Genomic DNA, 19421 nt, shown 5'->3' with positions numbered 1-19421 from the left:
TTCTGTCAGATATTCAAAAACTAGGTTATATCTACTCATATCAATTCCTAATTGATTTATATTAAAATGAAATTTGTAGTCAAAATGATGATTTTTTAAACGAAATTTTGCGTACGGAGTCTAAACATTTCTTCATTGAAATTGGTCTTTATGAGTGATATTATTTAGCGGCCGATATGTCCATATAAAACTTAGTATTTACATGTTTACGTTAGATATTAAAGTAAATTTCCATGTTAATTTATATTTGTTAATTATTTATTGAAACGTTACAAAGCATAATGCTTTTTGTGGAATGTATGTTTGTTTGTAGACATACCCCCCCCCCCGTAAAACAACAAACCCTTTGGTATGAATATGCTAAATAACAAAATATATTTACATTTCCCAGTGTCTTTGCCTGTGAAAACACTACGTATCGATTTTGTACTATATAACCCATAATACAAGTGACGCCAAATTGAGGCGCCAGCGGGGTTTGCTTATCTATATTTAAATATTTAATCATACGATGGCTTAAAATTATATAAATTTAAGTAATAAGGAATCATTCTTTGAATATTATGAGGTGATAATTTCGGTTGGGGTGTGATCAAATCTATCATAAAGCCCTTCGGGCTTTGCTGGATTTGATCACGCCCCGACCAAAATTATCATCTCATAATACTCAAAGAATGATTCCTTATTCCTTATAAGGAAGTTTTGTTTCACGACGGGGAAAACGTTTGGTTTTAATCCGTTTTCCGTTAGTTTCTATTATGAAGTGAGCTGTTTCAACCCAAAATACAAAGTTTTCCCTCTTTGTTTGAGTAAATCATTCCTTATTCCTTATATAAAACCCTCAAAAGGAAGTTTTGTTTCACGACGGGGAAAATGTTTGGTTTTATGTTGTGTTTTTTTTTTAATCCGTTTTCCGTTAGTTTCTAGTATGAAGTGAGCTGCTTCACCCCAAAATACAAAGTTTTCCCTCTTTGTTTGAGTAAATCATTCATATTTAATGAAATTATACATAAATGTATAAATTACCCCCCCCCCCCCCCCCGAAAAAAAAAATTAGTCCAAAAAAAGAATTTTATATTTTGGCGGCTAGACAAGGCTATCGTTCTTTACTATATATGGAACACACCAAACATACAAAAAACTATTGCAAAAAAAAAATGAAATGGATATAAAAATAACAAATAATGCTTGATTGCTCTATTACTTTTAATTATAATCGGGTTCGGTATTTAGAAAAGCGCAAGTAAACAACGTTCGGATTGCCTCGCTCTTTTTAGTGACAAAGCCTTTTCGGCCTCACCGCAACGAATGCAACTTGTCGGGTTTTTTCGGCTTGCGGGAAGGCCCGAGAAGTTGCGATTGTTTCGGCCTTTGCGCCAATTTTAAATTACGAAAATTATATATTTATAGTTCATCAAGCGGAGATGTATCAACAAAAATTTTTTTAGCATTGCATAGATAGCATCGGTTTGAAGGTGAGATTTAAGACGGGTCTCATGAGAATGTGTAATGTAAAAGTTTATGTGCGTCTTGAATTTCCTCTGTTGTCAAACAGGGTCGACAATTGTATCAGTTAGTTCTAAATAAGCAAGAAAACAGTTGGGCTTCGCGAACCTCGCGAGCTTGCCGAGCTCACTGATAGGATTTGCCCCGTTTCTCATTTTTTATTACAAAACTAACTGTTAAAATTGGCGACTCTGCTCAAGGATGTCAACTTGTGTACTATGATTTGACACACTTTAACTTTAACCCCTGATGATAATAGGTCGTAAAATTATGGTAAATAATGGATAAAAGTATATGCAACGCTGTTGTTATTTAACTTGTTAACATATGTATACTATTGCATGGATTAGCTCCAAACACCCCATGCCCTCTGAATGATCAACTGGCATTAGACTATAAAGTATCAGCTGTGGATCTATAAAATAGGAGGGACGTCCAAGAATGTGGAAATGAATAAAAGAAAACGTAGAACTAGTAGAATTTGTTTCATAGTAAATTAATTATTATCTAGGCTTAAAAAGAGGTGTGGGGAATGTAGATAGCAAGGCAATAATATCATTGCCTCGCTGCAAAGAGTGACTGTCACAGTTTTCAATGACAACAATAGTCTGACAGTCTTGTTTATGTTTGTTAGTAAAAGGTTTTTATATACATGTATGCTTTTTTTTCAATTTCTAAACTGTTAGTATTAAATTATTCACTGATTGTGAAATCTTGATTATGGTACACAAATATTTACTGTGCATATTTATCACATTTGATAATTTTACAGGCTTATCATCAATTTCAACAAATACGTCGAGACCATGGGGAAGTAATGACAAATACCGAAGATGTTACATTCACTATGGAGTTACCAGGATGAAATTGAAACTGAGATGAATTTATAATAATTTAGTTGTGTGTTAGAAATGGGTGACAAATCGGAGGACGAATTAGACGTAGAGGACTTGTCCGAGAAAATCAAAAAATTGGAAAGAGAGAAAGAGCTGTTGGAACGCAAAAATATGAAAAAGAAACATGCAGAACTGACACGCTCCATTGGGCAGCTGCGTAAACAATCGGAACCTGAGCCCCACCCATCCAGCCTAAGTCCGTCAATTGATAAAAATTATCCCAGCAGAGGTAGGAATTTGGTGCCCTTTCTTTTGAAAACTAAGGCTTTGTGGTGGGCAAGGAGCCAGGGCTGTTAAGAATGGGAAAATTTGAGATATTTCATCGAAAAATATTGGTAAAAATTAAATCATTAAGGCTTGTATGGAAATGTCAATTTTGCTCTCCCAGAAGTTCATGCATTTTTTTTTAAAATATATAGCGGTAGTATATTGAGCCATTTGCTTGCAAGTCATAATTTAAAGATATGCACAATTTTGTGTATTTTGATACTAGGAATAAGTTAAATGGTCGGAACCAAATTAACCGATAATTAGTAAATCTGCAATCAATTACCATCCCTTCTAATTTGAAGTGGCCTTTTTCTGAAGGAATTCGTGAACCAGTAGACGGTGACTTTGGAAATCTTCTTTCGGAACAGAGGGACAGACTTCGTGATCTCCAGAGGCGATCTGGAGAAAGACTGAGTGCGGAGCATCAACTACGGAGCAGGGACCTTGACCAATCAGATTCTGACTCGGAGGAAAGACAAAATTGTAAGTATCCTAGAATGAAAAATAGGAAATCATTCTTTGACTTTTATAAAGATGTAATAAGTGGTTGGTCTCATGATCAGGTCTTGCAGTTTACATCTGTATACCAACATGACAAATAAATGCCTACACCATACAACTTGTATTCACCTTAAGTTTAGCAGATAGTATGAAACACTTATTCATTATTTTTATGCCTAGTCAAGATAGAATATCAGTGTGCGAAAATTAACCCCTGTCCAATAGTCCGAATCTATCTCATATCGCATTGCGCTACGCCTATCGGAATCGAAGGCGACCGAGTTGTCTATCCCAATTTTTGGCAGCTGTGTGTAAAAGAGGTTTTACAAAATAACGTTTCATTTTTTTTTTTATTATTGAATTGAAATAAATATAAAATTAGAATTAATAATTTCACAGTTATGTTTTCTAGACTAACTTTGTTCAATATTGTTATTAATTTCAACATTTAAGAGAATTTTGAACATCTTTTGTACTGTGTAACTATGTTTACACAAATATTACTGTTTGTGTACATCCCTTATGTTGAAATATTTAACTGCAGAAAATAATGGTTTGACAAAATTTGTTGTTAATACATGTGGACAATCCATTTTTCCAAGGTTTTTCCCAAATCTAAGTGGGACAGTCCTTTTGTTAATTTCGCACGCTGGAATAAAATGCTTGTCCATTTCAATTTACATAGAAAAAATCTACTGAGATATATTAATGGAATCTAAATTGAGTTTTATTAAAGGACTATGTGCGGTATGGTCAAATATCTGCCCCCGATTTCAACCAATTTTTAAATAGTATCGTATAAAAATCAAATCTTCACAAATCATTGTATAGAGGAAGCCTATCACTTTTATCTTGATTTTAGTCATCATTGCTCATTCGCTGTTTATCTATGACGTCACCTAAATGACATAATTCCCGCAAATTTGCAAACAAATGAAAATATTCCCATATTTGCTCTATATTTTGCATTTGGAAGTATAGAGCGCAGGTCTGCTCAAGTGCGATTTTAACATATCTTTCTCTTCAGATAGTTATACACATTATTCTAAAAAATTGTACTTGAGCAAGCCTGCGCTCGATGTTTCCCAGTCGAAAAACCATCGGAAAACACCCATATTTTGCTACAAAACATCAATTTATCAAAATAATGCAATTTTCATGACGTCATTTCTACATTATGACGTCACTGTGGTGATAACCTTTTACACCTTTATTTTCAATATGATTTTAACTATCTTTCACCTTATTTTTACAGCTCTTTCAAAAACTTTGATTTTGGGGGCAAAAAATGCATAAAACCGCACATAGTCCTTTGAAAATTACTGTGTCTTGTCTGACTGTCTTTTTGATTTTTTTTAAAAGTGGACAAAGTGATGTCCCAGGAACATAAAAACAAGCTACAACAGAACCGAGGCGAACTTGTGGAGAACATGACTCCCGAGGAAATCTTCAACATCCTCATCGCAAGCCAGGTCATCGCCACGGCAGAAGTTCGCAGGATAAAGGTAGGTCAAGGTTGAAAAAAAAACAAAGGAGGGTCAAAGGTCAAGGACTATGTAAGGGCTGTAAGCCTATAAAGCCTAGAAAATAAAACTCTAGTCTCCTTGACTAAACATTTAAAGATATGATACAGCAGGCTGGGTTTTTTTTTAATTATGTTTTTGGAATTGGCCCTTATGTAAGGGCTGTTAAGCCCCCAAAATAAACTTAAACATAAAACAAATAATTGGACCTTAATGATTAAATCGGCAATGCCGTAAAAACTAACAATTATTTCAATGTGACCTAAGGCAGAGAAGTGATGGTAAGTGAGAATTTTTTTTTACTTTTCAGGAAAAATCCCCTTTAGAGTCACAAAATGAAGAGCTTCTGAACATCTTAATAAGGCGGCCTGATCGAGCTTTCTATGAATTTGTCAAATCCCTGCGTAGAACCCTGCAAGGTCATTTGGCAGATCTACTGGAGGATTCTCCACAACAACGACGTACACCCAAGAGGAAACGAAGGACGGGTTAGTGTCACAGCCCAGAGTGTAGATTAATGAACCCTTAATAAATTATATTCCACAGTACTTGCATGTACAAAAAAAACATGTTTGTAAAGAACAATTCTACAAGGAACCAATGCTTTCAGCAAATTTGATTTATTCCCATAAACTGATTGGATTTTTAAAAAAAATGTTTCTATTGATAAAGAAATCACTCCTAGTGCTTCATTTAAGATGTGTTTAACTGTACTTTTAGCTACCAATTTTTATAGGAATGTTTATATAATAAAATGAAATTGTATGTAGCTTTCAAATCTCATGAACATTTCAAAAACAGTTCAAGTGGTTTTAATGTATGTTTCCAATGACAAGAGCAATAACTCTTGCATCCATCAAATGTAAATTATTTTAAACAATAAAATGCTTTCTTAGTTATTTCATGTAAGTTAGCGTTAAGGTAGATAGAATTGCAGAAAAAATGCATTACTTGTGACAGTAATATACTTTGTGTTAATTGTTTATTTTGTAGGGGATTTAAACATTTCTGTCAATTGCGAGGAAGTTTCTTCGTTGCCAGCAAGTAAAAAGCCAACCTGTTCCTGCGGAGAAGTAGAAGAACAGATTCTTATAATGGCAAAGACGGCGTATAAAGCCATACGAAGGCGAGACAACACACCAGCGTCTTTTGAACAATTCAAGAAAGAACTCTCGCAGACAAACGAGATTGTTAAAGAGAGCATGGAAATCATGCACACGTTAAAGATACTGTGTAAGCACGGAGACTTGGATATATCGTACGGAAGTGTTATTTTCTGTATACGTTGCAAGTCCTTAGCCTGCGTGCATGAGATCTGGAAAATGTACACTTCTGGGTCTTTACAAAGTATGTTTCAAGAGACGTTAGTGACGACGGATTTGTTAGAGAAGTTTTGTGTTGCCAAAGTGAGATTAAAAGTGGAGATTTGTGAAAAAGAGTACAAAAGATGTCTAAAGGAACTAGGTAAGAGAAATGAGGGTCTTCTTATTTGTCTCTGTATGGGGGGGAATGACAGAGACATCATTCCCATTGTTGAACATGTTGAAAAGCCATTGTTTTCCACCCGCTGGAAATGATTGCATCGATGAGCACTTTTTTTTATCGGTTGTTTTTTTAAAACCAACCGACCCAAATTTTCCAGAATTAGAAAATTAAAATATGAAAGAAATTTTTTTTTTTATAAAATCTTACGTTATAATTTTTGTTTTATTTTGAACTTCACCACATGCATATATAAAATGGATTTAATGTTCACTGCATGAAGTTAACCTAACTATTATACTTGTATGTATCAGGTGCATAAAAAAATGAGATTGGAACAAGTTTTAAGAAAAGAAAAAAAAATATGTGTATTCTTTTTGTAACAAAAATTTTGTTTGGAGAAGGATCACTAGTTGAAAAGATGTACATCAATTTTTTGGCGGAGAAATGTCTGAATTTATTATTTTTTTTTTTTTTTGCAACTACTAACCAAGAATTTTTCTTTCCATAAACATTTTTGAAAAATATATGTAGTTACAATACCTTATAAAATGAAAAGTGGCTTAACATGATCAAGATATTGTATAACCATGCTAATAAATCTTTTGTAATTTATATTTCAGGTGGGAAAGAGTTTAGAAGCAAAAAAATAAAACCTTTTAGAGTATTAAGGGTGAGTATCTCATTAAGAGTTATCTGCCCTTTCACCATGTTCACCTACATGTACTTACAACACAAACCATGTAAGGCCATTCAGCCAAAAAAAATCATATCAAATAGTTTCTATTGAAATATGAGCTGTAATTTCCATGTTGAATTTTTTTTTTTACAAAAATGTTATTTTCTGTTAAAATGACAAAAAATATCATGGCTTTTCAATTTCTGTTAGCTTTGAAATATTTTTGTGGGAAAAGCCATTAAGAAGCCTTAATTGGTGCAAAATTGAATTAATGTCATCATGTACGAAAATTGATTTGCTATATTTATATATTCCTTCGAAGAGAAATCTTTCTTCTGAAAAAAAAATAATGATTTTTTCAAATCTTATTTATTATAAAAGTTACATGCAGACTTATCATTCTAACAGGTTTTTGAACCAAAATAAATTCTAGAAAATACAGCTTATATTGCTTTAATTTATAGGGACATCAAACTACAGAGGAATAACTGGTATTAATGACGGAAAATTGAAACAATGAACTGTTGTATGATATAATATTTAATATGAGCTTCAGTCCTCTTATAATGTAGAGAAGATTCACACTTTCAAAATTTGAAATTCATTTTTAATTGAAATTTTCCCCACATATTTTTTTCTATCATTGTTAACTATAAGGTCATATATTTTATTGTAACAGTAACCATGGAAACTGTTCATAAAGGACTTTCAAATATTTTTATCTGTATTCAGGTATTTTAAACAAAAACATGAATATTGCAATATTTACGTCATGTGGTTGATATTTGATTCATTTAGCACATCCTTAATAACTTGACTTGAAACAGAGATCTTTAGTAAACACAACATCCTGTTTTGATGACAGTTGTTGTAGGTTTTAATTAGCACATCAGCAGGAAAGACCATAATTGTTTCGATAACAACTTAATTATGACTGTATTTGTCGATGTTAATTTTTCAAAGCCTTAGTTTTAAATAGCAACTGTATTTCACTCAAGATGTGTAGATTTTCTGGAAAATGATATACTGTATACAGGATTAGGGAAATATTTGCCCCCATTTTATTTTTGCCCCTTTTGCCCTTGTTGTCAGCAAGTGAATTTAAGACTGGGCAAATCCCAAAGATTCAAATTATTACTCTTTAAACTGAACTGTGTCAGGGCGAACTCAAGACGGGGTGAAACTGTCTGCAAGTGTAGAAGGGCAAAAATTACATAGGGCGAAAATAACCCTGTATACTGTAATATCATTGACAGAGGCATTTGTCAATGAGGACTAGTTCACAGCAATGCTCTTGCAAACCTCCCAAAAGTTTCTCATGCAAATGAAAGTTGCTTTACAGTATAGAGTTTCTGTATTTCACTTAACATAAGGTTTTGTGCATCGAAGGTAATCAAATTCTGATTTTTAGAGTCTAAAGATTTTTGATTTGTATTAAATTAAAGTTACCATATTTTGTATTACTGGTAAGTTTTCTTCAACATCAGGCCTGGATTTCCTTCTTGTTATAATTTACATGTACATTGTACATGCAGTGCTGTATTTAATCATAGTGACATAATACAGTTTTATTTTGCTCCTCTCTGTTTTAGAGCAGCCCAGCAACATGTATGTCAAAGAATACAGACAGTTACTGTATTAGTTCCATGAAAAGCAGGTCTCCTTATTTTAACTCCAGCATTCGAAAAAGGAAAGCTTTTACAGAAATGTAAGTTCTCATAGGCTTTTTTTCCCTAAAATCTTTATTAATTTGAATTACCAGTAAATACTAGTTTACTACTTAGTCTTAGTTAAAAATTCAAAGTGCAAATGGCTACCCAACAGCAAAATTCTCTCTCTCTCTCTCTCTCTCTTTCTCTCTCTCTCTCATCAATGAAATTTTTACATAAAGATTAAAAAAAAAATGAAAAAAAAAGTAAGTAATTTGTCTTCCATTGAAAATTGATTCCTAACAATGAATGCAGTGAAAATGAGGGGAATAATCAGATTGCTTAAAAATTCATTCAAAATTGTGTATTCTTAATAAACTTGTCCTTTATGATTTTATAGAGAAAAGAATACCTGTGAAAGTCCTCAAAGTCTCAAACAGAAAAACTCGCCCCAGTTACCTCCCCTGTACAGCCTGAGGTCCCGAACAAACGGCGCCTACAGCTCAGTGTGATTTCGGCGACTCATTGCTTACTTGACCTTTAAATCGAAGACCAAGCTACCTCAACCTTATTTCTATCTCCAGTTTATAGTTATGTGTGATTTATGCCATTCATAGCTCACTGGAACATGAAATCGGAGACCTAGCTATATCCACCTTATAGCTTGGTGTGATTTCGAGAAAATTCAAACTCACTGGACCTTGAAAATCGGAGACCTAGCTATATTCTGCTTGATGTGATTTTAGCACCTCACCAGTCCAGGGCAAAGTTACCTCCCCCTGAGGTACTAAAAATATCCACCTTATAGCTTGGTGTGAATCCGGGAACCTTAAAACTCACTGGACCATGAAATCGGAGACCTAGCTATATCCTGCTTAAAGTGATTTTAGCACCTCACCAGTCCATGGCAAAGTTACTTCCCCTGAGGTCTCATACATAATATCTTCTATGGCTCTGTGTCACTCTTGAATCTTGCGACTCCCTTAATTATGAAATCGGAGGTGCATGTATAATTATCTCCCTTGTAGGACCAACAACGAGTCAACATTAAATGTATGATCCTGAGCAAGTCAGTGTATTGAATGTGAAGAGATCATGTTAAACTGAGAAGAAAATTTAGCAGTTAACTATGAAGAAAAGTGATTTTCTTATACATTCAGGAACAGCACAAAATTGAAACATCTAGTAGAAATGAGGAAATCAAATGAAAATCTCTGTTTTCATTAAGTTCTAGATAGCTTTCCCCTTGAAGAGTGATAAGTCCTTTAAGATTGTTTGAAAATAGTACACATTGCAAAATAAATTCGTCAAAGATTTTAAATCATATCAAAAGTTATATGAAAGTTAGTTTGTACCGGTAATTTATGTCAGGTCTACAAGTTATGTCCCCCGATTTCTATGCATGGGTTCTAACATTTATGTAAAACAGGGGTATCAAACAATTTTGACAATCTAGTGTTCATGAAATGGACTGAATATGGTAAACTACTTATCTGGTCCAAAAAATCAATCATGTATACAGGTACATGGATGTTGTCTGAAAAGACTTTTCACAAACTACTTATTTAATATGTATTGGTATCAAAGGAACCTATTATTTAATACTGGGATTGATCGATATTGAATTTCACCGTACATTTTCAACATTCATGTAATGTGTAACTGTTCTTGTAATTATTTTATTTCAGCTATACAACTAGTGCTCATTAAACCTGTCTCAAATTATGAAATTTATAGTGTTTTAGTTTTAGAGTGATATTTGGAGTTTCTTTTTATTGCAATGATAAATCTTCCAAAATGGCTCTTACCCAATTTTTTGAATTATAGTTTAGCTCATAAAAGGTAGTCTACAGGTTGAATTTTATATTTTGCTGCAGGACTTTTAAATCTGTATGGCCTTGACTCCTCCTTTTATTTGTAACTATTTTTAAAATTTAAGAAAAGTACATGTCCTGTTATGTTTTATGTGGGTCAACTATGTTTGTTTTTTTAAAAGAACCTGGATTTTAAACTTTGATTGTATTTATGACGATACTGTATTGTAGAAGATTTAAGTGGTACTTTGTGCACACTAAAGTTATGTGGAGAGAAAGAAAGAGAGAGAGAGAGAGATATCCAGTCATATTTAAAGCATGTATGTTAATTATTAATATAATATGAAGATTAAAAAGCCTGTGTTTTTATGTGATAATACCAGAAGTGCTGATGATGTCATTCCTTCCTGAACTAAAGGAGAGGTTTATAATTAAAATGCCACCATGTTTACTTGAACATGTACATGTGTATAGTAAATTGAGGAACTAAAACTTCTTTTCATTGTTCATACATGGTACAGTCATGCACTTGTGCATGTTATCGCTTTTTTAAAAACTATATATAGATCTAGATTTTATGACGGCAACCAGTGTTGGTTTTTCTTTTCAAATAGAAAGCAGCACATAAAAAGTATTTTGTTTTACAGAACAGTGTGCTCTGTATGTATTATATAATATCTTTGATGCAGTATATGAAAAGGATTTTGTTGTGCAATGTACAATCACTGTATTGAGTTTCACATTATTATTACATGAATAATGGAATAATGTGGGTTTGTCTGAGGAGTGTAAGCCTTAGCTGTTCCTTTGTCATTGTATAACTTGACTGTTGTTCTATCTTATATGTTAATGATATTTATTAATGAGAGTTTATCAAAAATGAATTAAAAGTATATCAGCAATCTCAATTTTTGTTATCTTTCCCTATTTAATACCTGATTATGACATGGCTATAACAAATTCAATCTTACAGCAAAAAAGTTCTATTCCCCTAATTAATCTTAAACTTATCATGTACATGTAACTATATACAAGTTAAAATTATTTCATGTATAATGAATCAAAATTTGCTCATCTATGGTTCTTGGCTTCATTGTGTTTCTGCCATATTAGAAACATTTTGTGTCAAAGCACTATTATACTGTTTTCACACTGCTTAAGTGAAGTACTGTGGAATCATTAGAATTCATGGTGGCTCAATTTTCGTGGTGATCGTGGGTAGCCCTTCCCCACGAATTTAAATCCTTTGTTGCTGAAACAGTAACCGACGCATCCACGAAATTACATCCCCATGAATCGGCAAAAAGTCATAATCCACGAAAATTGGCCCCCACAAATTTAAATGATTCCACAGTATTCAATTAAATATACTGTATTTACATCCATTAGCTAATAACTTCTGTAGAAGCATATATTTTTGTTGGGTTAAAATTTCGTTTTTAAACCATATAAAATGTTGTTGGGATTTAATTTTGTCATACATAATCTCTAAGATTTACATTGTATCAACTTTGTATTTTTGAGTACTTGAGTTAAAAATTTGTTGTGGACTCAATTTCGTAGATTAATATTGCCAACAAAAATAAATTAATTCCCTCAGAAATTGTAATTCGTACATGTATATGGATGACAAAACAGGGATATACACAATCTAAATCATGACCTTACATATGGCTTCTAACTCAAGGCATTTTATTCTGCAATATCCGCTGCCTTCATACATGCATAAATCACAAAAGAAAACATTTTATAAATAAAACGTCAACGACAAAGAGGATATTACCCTTCCTGTCAATCTACATGTTTACTTCACCTATAAATAATCCCAGTCTAATCTCTTTAAAGATTAAATTTCTGATTTACCTGTGATTATACATGTGCCTACATTATCACTGAATAAACTACGACATATTTAATTCTTGTTTACTGTTTGAAGTAACGTCTACTCTTATGACACCTGTGTTAATGAGCAATATATGTCCACTCGTTTTACCGTACTTAAGGAATAACTCTTTGAGTATTATGAGGTGATAATTTTTGTTGGGGCAAGGTCAACTCCAATATAGCCCAGAGGGCTTTATGATAAATTTAAATATAATAAAATATTTTTTTTGCATAAACACGTGACAAATTATTAATCCACCAAAAAAAACACAATGGATAAGACCAAGTTGCTCTGGTTTACGAGACGGGTGTCCTGAATCATAAATGATAATAACTGTTTGTATAACCTGGTTAATGTTGCGGATATATAAATAATTTACTGATAATAAAGTTAGGTTCCAAGGGGAGAATTACTTTAGACATATGTTTCTTGTATGTTTTCTTCACATGAATTGATCACGACTTACAACCAGGTATTTTCTACTTGGTTTAACCCATATGCTTCTGATTTGGTAAAATATGACCAGGAAATCAACTTTTTCATATTACCGTATATCCGATAAATTTCGTGATGATCTAATTTCGCTAATTTTGCGATCTCTTTCAATTTGAAAAAGATTGAATATGAGCAGATTATATCACATATTATTTTCGAAAAGAAATTTTCAAAATCGCAAAAGAATGACTTGCGCAAATTAAAAATGCTACAGGTTTTCCCCATTTTCGCATATTTTGTGACACGCGAAAAAAACCCGGATATGCTGTATTCTGTCATAAGGCATCATTCATAGTTGACAAATTTTTTGTCTAATGTATTTATAAATGATCAAAACATGTTACAAAGAAGTTTATTAGCATCATTGTTTTTAAATAATTTAGGTTTTCAACAATTCATAATTGGAGCGATTTTTTAAAACCATTTTTATCTGAAAATGATTTAAATGTCCCGATCGTGAAAGGGAAAAAAGAAAATAAACTTTCAACATTTTTTTTTTCACTGTTCTTTATTTTATAATAGATTTATATAGAAACATTTCTGCACAAAAACGGGGAGAAAAACAACCAATAGTCAAACCATTATCTACATAGACTCAGTAATACAAAGACTCAGAGTTTAAAATGACAAATACCAAGTAAAAACACTCTTTTAGTGGGAATTTTGAAATTGTTAGCTACATGGAGGTCATTAACATGCAAGATAGTGAAAATATGTGCAATACGCTGAAATTGCGACTAACAATAAATGGTCCAAAGTACATGTATAATTACATGTGTATCACTAAGCAAAAATGTTTCTACACAAAACAATACGTACAATGAAAAAAAAAAAGTTTTTAAAATGTAAAAATATTAACGAATGAACCTGCGTTACATAGTACAATACATATATTTATTTTTTTTAACTTTTTAAAGATATTTTTTCTTTTTTTTTTTTTGCATTTTCTCATTTTTTTGTAATACATGTCTATTTCATGACAGAGGACATTTAAGAAGTGCTAAAAAAAAATTGAATTAATAAAAAAAAATCCACACAAAATATGAAATGTTGTACAAGTTATTGCAAAACAAGACCAACATCTGATGTCATTTGATCGTAAGGCGATGAAATTTTGTTCAGATAACCCAAAACCAAGCACTAGGTCAGAAAAAAACCCACACAAAAAGAATATTTCCAAACGATGTAAATAATGGCAACAAGTTTGATACAAAATATTTGTTCACAGTTTATATAAAAGAAGTTCAATATTTTAGATTTGTTACCAACACTTTTTGTGCTTCACGAAAATTAACAGTGTTTCTTCTTTTTGAAAATAAACCTGAAAAAAAAATTTGAGTGAACAAAAATACTACCAACTATGAGAAAAAAAAAGTGATTTGAAAATCAAAATCAACAAAATCAAAGAGAAAAGGTTCAAAAAGTGGCCCATAATACTAAAAGCTCTATTGATTAAGGAAAACGTTAATTAGTCATCGTCCAAATCGTCAGGGTCAATCCTGTACACCATGTACATGACCTCTGGTACCATGGGAACGATAGGGTCACCAGGGCAAGCCACTGCGAATCCCATGAACATGAAAGTCCGGATCAGGGAGGCTAAAAATAGAACAGATCAAATCAGCTTCAAACAAACATATTTTTACCCTTCCTTTGCAACATTTGCTGTGCAATTTTTTTTTACTAAAATATTGAAAATTGTATATTTGGTTATACATTATATATGACGGTAAAAAAAAAAGGTTGTGTATAACAAATTTTCCAATTTTCAGAAAATTGCAATAATCATGTTTAAGAATGAAACTGAATTGGAGGGGGGAGGGGGGTGTGTGGGGATGTTATTGCTATTAATAATATTACCTCGGTCATTTCTGCTCTTGCAAAAGCAGAGGATGACGTGCTCACAGCAAAGCTTCTCCTCTGCGTACTCAAGAAGAGTGATCAAGCTATAATAGAAAGAATAAGTTTAAATTAAAACACACTTCTGGTATATTGTAAGGCTGAGGTACATTAAATAGAAAAACAAAAATGTCCTGGCCATAACTAAAATACATAAAGACAAAGATAGGTAAAAACCACCAACTTTTATAGGTGTCTCTCCCCCAATATAAAACTTCTTTTATTCAATTTTTTTTTTTTTTTTTTTTGGGGGGGGGGGGGGGGGGGGCGGATTTGCACAAGACTTACTTCACTACAAATAAGCATTGTTGATGGACAGACATGAATGAGAATGTGATTCATGTAAGGACCTTATGGAGTAAATGTTTGAAAGAACTTTGACATGTTTAATTTTTTCATGAGCGGATGCGGATAAAACAATCCAATATTTCTTGCGGATGACGACGGATTCCGCACTGACCTTTCCTTTGAGCCCTCCGGAAGAATTCCGTTGGGGACTTCCACGTACAAGTTGCGATTCTTCAGAATGGTTTCCCAGGTGACCTTGTGTTGTCCTGAGAGGTAAACAGTAAAGCTCAGGTTGGCCGTCGCTCTAGTCTCCACCTCTACAGGTCGGTTGTTGTCCAGCTGTTTAACGAGAATATAACAACATATGTACATACACTGAATATATACATGTATAAAGTTACACTAAATGTACGGAGCATGTAAGACTAAATGTACCTCGTCACAACTTAATTTCACTGTGTCAGTGCATTTGAGAGGTGAAGTAGGTATTGACAGAGGCCGGATTCGTATTGAGATGGAAGTGTTATGGCATACTATAATACGTTCCCCGTTGGTAAACAAAAATAGTTAACTGCTATACTATTACTTATTAGGTTAGTTACTGACTCACTACGGAAATATATTGGGTTGATCAATCTCATAGATGGCGAGGCGAAGCCGAGCCTTCTATGAGATTGATCAACCCAATATATTTCCGTAGTGAGTCAGTAACTAACCTAATAAGTGTTTTGTTTTCTCGAGGACTTTCAAGCGACATATTTATTCACAAATAGCGATGATCTACGCATAGCCATGTACAAGATGCCTTACATCTCGTCCAATTTAACTCATTTAAACTCTTCAAAATTTTCAATCTCACCTTACAAATACTCTTTCAAAATCTTTGCTTCACCCATGTTTACTTACAATGTTTTGTTGCTATTCAATTTTAAATGTTTTCCCCCTTTCCTCTGCAGAGATTTGAGCAAATTTCGACGCTGCCATTTTGTTTTGCTCCAGACAAAACAATGTGACGTCAATATTCTAAGGGCAACTACTCTAATTTTAAAGAATTTCAAAGGGCAACTACTCCAAATACTTTAAGAACTTACGGCATGCAGTTTAAGTATAAAATACTATGAAATGTCGAAATGAGTAAGCGAAGCGTCAACCAATGACGGCCATATTGCCTAATATTATTTCTCACAGAACAAATATAGAGATATATGAGGCAATCACGTGCTATGTTTAATCCAATGAAAATGTGACATTTCAGTCCAAGGGAAAACAATATACTATATATATACAAACAAACATGTACATTATAAAAAGTTACTTTAAGTGTACATTTATGTGGGGAGTTTTCCTTCCTTTTTCCTCTTTTTCTTCTTTTAAAAATGTCATGTATCAAATACGATCAGGAGGGATCAAATCCAATAAAACCCACAGTGCTTAAAGGTACATGTAGATTTGATCACCTCATAATGTTCAATGAATGATTATTACTTGTATTTATATAAAATTTTCACAGAAATTGTTCAATTGAATATTAATTTACTAACATTTTTTCATTATTTTCATTTCGTATAATGATGAGCTTGTGCCCAATAGTACGTCATTTGCATAAACGGTGAACTGTATCACACTATAAGTCACAAAATATATGGGTTATGTCACCACAGAGAAAGATACTTAAAAATTATGCGACGATTGTATATAAAAATAGACTAACCTGTGCCTGACGGCTGTTTTCCTTAATAAACAAGCTTTTAGCACTGACAGGGGGCTCTGTTGAAACCCCCACGCCGTTGCCCTCTGTCACGAATGACACGTTGACGGCGTGGGGAGCATCAGGAACACGACCGAGGCCCTGCACCAAGCGATATGGAGTACCGCTTGCTGGGCAAACTGAAAGTAGAAAATGAAAGTACAATCAGATGCTGGTACAAGAGGGAAGGGAAGCTGGGGGAAGGGGACTCTTTGATAAGTCAATTTTTTATATGTAAGTTTAAGAAAAATGTCTGCTGCAAGAAAAGAGGAAATAAAGTGCAATAAACATTATGTTAAAATCTTTATTATTCAACAACATTGTATCTGAGATAAATTCTATTTAAATAAATAAACAATCTTATAAATTATGAATAATGAATTTACTAGAAAAAATAGGCATGTTTATATTTTATTTTGCATTCAAATTCATTTATGTTATGTTAATACTTTTATCTTTATTGATTTATAATAATTCATTATTCGATCACATGCTGCGCTCGCCCCAACGGTCGCACCGTAAAACATATTATTTGATGATTTTTCCTGTCAATTATCATTGCTATATATATACCATTAAGTTAATTCTTCTTCAAGCCATGATAAGGCCTAAAAAAAAAAATAGTGTGTTTAGGGTAACACTGATGAAAAAATTAGGTTAGGTAGGTCGGGATTTTTTTTATTTTATAATTTTTTTTTGCCTGAATCCTAAGAATGTTTGTTTGTTTCATATTTAAAAACGTATTTTTTATTGGAAAGAAGATAAAATTCACAGTCGGATAAAATCAGGCATCTAAAAATGGTAGGATCGGGCCATTTTTGTAGGTTAGGTCGGGTTACCTGAAACACACAACTTTTTTTTTTTAGGCCTAATGCATCTGGGATCTAGGTAAAGTATCAAAACTGTTCTTATAAAAAGCAGGAGAATTTCCATCCAGTGCTTATTTCATATATTAATTGCAATGAACATGATGAAAGAGAATTTGAGAAAATTCAAGTAAAAGTCTGTTCTGTCATCAACATTTATGGTATTACAACAAAGCCCATGCCGGCGGATGGAAAAAACCAAACGCATTACAATGGAATTTACCTAAAATAACTGTTTTTCTGGTGGACTAACAAGGTAATCATGGCAATCACTAATGGACTTTGCTAAATTAATCTTACGCAGTAAAATCTCAGGAGAGGAGAGTCTGGTGATATTAAATTTGACAAACTGATGAAAAGTTTTGAGATGATTTGTTTATGTTCTAGAAAAAAAAAAATAATATCTATGACAATCCCCAATTCATCATGTTCATTTACTGAAAAAAAGGAAAGAAATCCACAGCTTCGACAGTCACAGTTCACGCGGTTTTTTATCGGGGTGAATAATCTGTTATATCAGAAAATTAAACACTTCCGTGATAAAAATATCTTTATTTCAGAACAGTGACCCAATTTAAAAAACAAGCGATTCTCGATTGAGGAATCAAAAAAATTCAGGATAAAAATAATTTGACAAGGTGTGTATATAAAATATAAGACATTGGAGTCTTTCTCGATTAATAAACATCATACAACGACTTCTTATAAAATATTTTGTGGAAAACAAAGTTCATCAGCTGACTCTTACGTCACATATCTTGACCCGATCACGATGCTTCGAAATATCGAGGGAAAAAAAAGAACAATCTTTACACTAGAATATCTACTGTTAAGGTTAATCTAAAAGAATCTCTCAACGAGATTCTAAATTAAAACTGCATCTACGTAGTAAGTTTGATGACCTTCCTTTTATTGACAAAAAAAAGATGGCCGACTTTCTTGTCGATTTGATCGCAATCAAACAAAAGAATAAATCTATGAACTCACAGGTTTGTACTATGTAACGCAGGCATTTTCTCCTTTTCTTCTTTCGCTTTCGGGCCAAAGTTTTCGTCTAAAATTATGGCGTCGGCGGCCCTCAACATCACTTTCTCGCGGTGTGTGTGTTTACACCCCGAATACGAAATTCTGTTTGAGAGAAGTTTCCGGATTTATTCGATTTATACACGCACTTCGGCAATTTCCGCGTGTGACATATTGTTGACGTCACAATGAAGCGGCAATTCCTCGGATTTTTACCACATAGTGCGTGTGAACATTCTGCAAAGAAAAAAGGGTGAAAAATGTAGCATGGGTAATTTTTAAAATTAAACATTTTAAGAACAGACTGAAAGACATAAATGGTTAGACTTATGGTCCTGACCCCACCCCCCACCACTGCGAAATTCAATTCAAATTAACATTGAATTAACACTAAAAATTACTAAAAATATAATACTTCTATAATTCAAATAGGCAAAAAATGTGAAATTTTGGATAAAAAATATATTTTCAAAAATTTAATTCAGTAAATGTGAACAAAAGCCCCAGGCGGATTCGAACTAATGATCTACTATACACAAGCCTCACACCTGAACTATGTAGCAACGCACTTTGTTAAGTTTTTCTCTCAGATTAATTAAACAATATTTAAAGTTTGTAAGAAAAAACAAACAAACAAACAAATCGAGATGATTTCATTTGACAAAAATGCTTAACTCGATGACACTAGTCCTTGATATTTTTACTTAATCTCCTGGCAAATTGAATAATTGCTGGAAGCGTCAATTTCTCTTAACTGATATGATTAAGTGTGAATGTTTTTTTGGGTTTTTTTGTTTTTTTTTCTGGCATATCATTATTATCCCTCCTTTGTAATAAATAAAAAAAGCAATGCCTGTAAAAAAAAAAACAAAAAAAAAAAAAAAAAAACTAAAATAAT

General features: G+C 32.8%; 2 protein-coding genes across 2 annotated transcripts; one reads left to right on the top strand and one right to left on the bottom strand.

Annotated features, from left to right (window-relative positions):
- The first annotated feature begins 1286 nt into the window (after positions 1-1286).
- Positions 1287-10206, top strand: LOC128171754 (uncharacterized). The gene is made up of 9 exons (XM_052837519.1): positions 1287-1475; positions 2279-2631; positions 2991-3155; positions 4536-4678; positions 5007-5184; positions 5690-6160; positions 6802-6851; positions 8450-8565; positions 8907-10206. Exons 2-9 carry the CDS (start codon positions 2418-2420, stop codon positions 9016-9018), a joined length of 1449 nt encoding a protein of 482 aa, XP_052693479.1. The 5' UTR covers positions 1287-1475; positions 2279-2417; the 3' UTR covers positions 9019-10206.
- Positions 10207-13189: 2983 nt separating this feature from the next.
- On the bottom strand, positions 13190-18696 carry LOC128174018 (ornithine decarboxylase antizyme 2-like). Its single transcript, XM_052839666.1, has 6 exons — positions 18673-18696; positions 18488-18554; positions 16599-16774; positions 15060-15226; positions 14561-14646; positions 13190-14299 (listed from the first exon to the last, which is right to left on the bottom strand). The coding sequence occupies exons 1-6, from the start codon at positions 18694-18696 to the stop codon at positions 14169-14171; spliced, it is 651 nt and encodes a 216-aa protein (XP_052695626.1). The 3' UTR covers positions 13190-14168.
- Positions 18697-19421: the final 725 nt, after the last annotated feature.

Source organism: Crassostrea angulata, chromosome 2 (genome assembly GCF_025612915.1).
Source record: "Crassostrea angulata isolate pt1a10 chromosome 2, ASM2561291v2, whole genome shotgun sequence".
NCBI lineage: Eukaryota > Metazoa > Mollusca > Bivalvia > Ostreida > Ostreidae > Magallana > Magallana angulata.
Note: the sequence above shows the minus strand (reverse complement) of the source record. Positions and strands in the feature narration are given on the sequence as shown.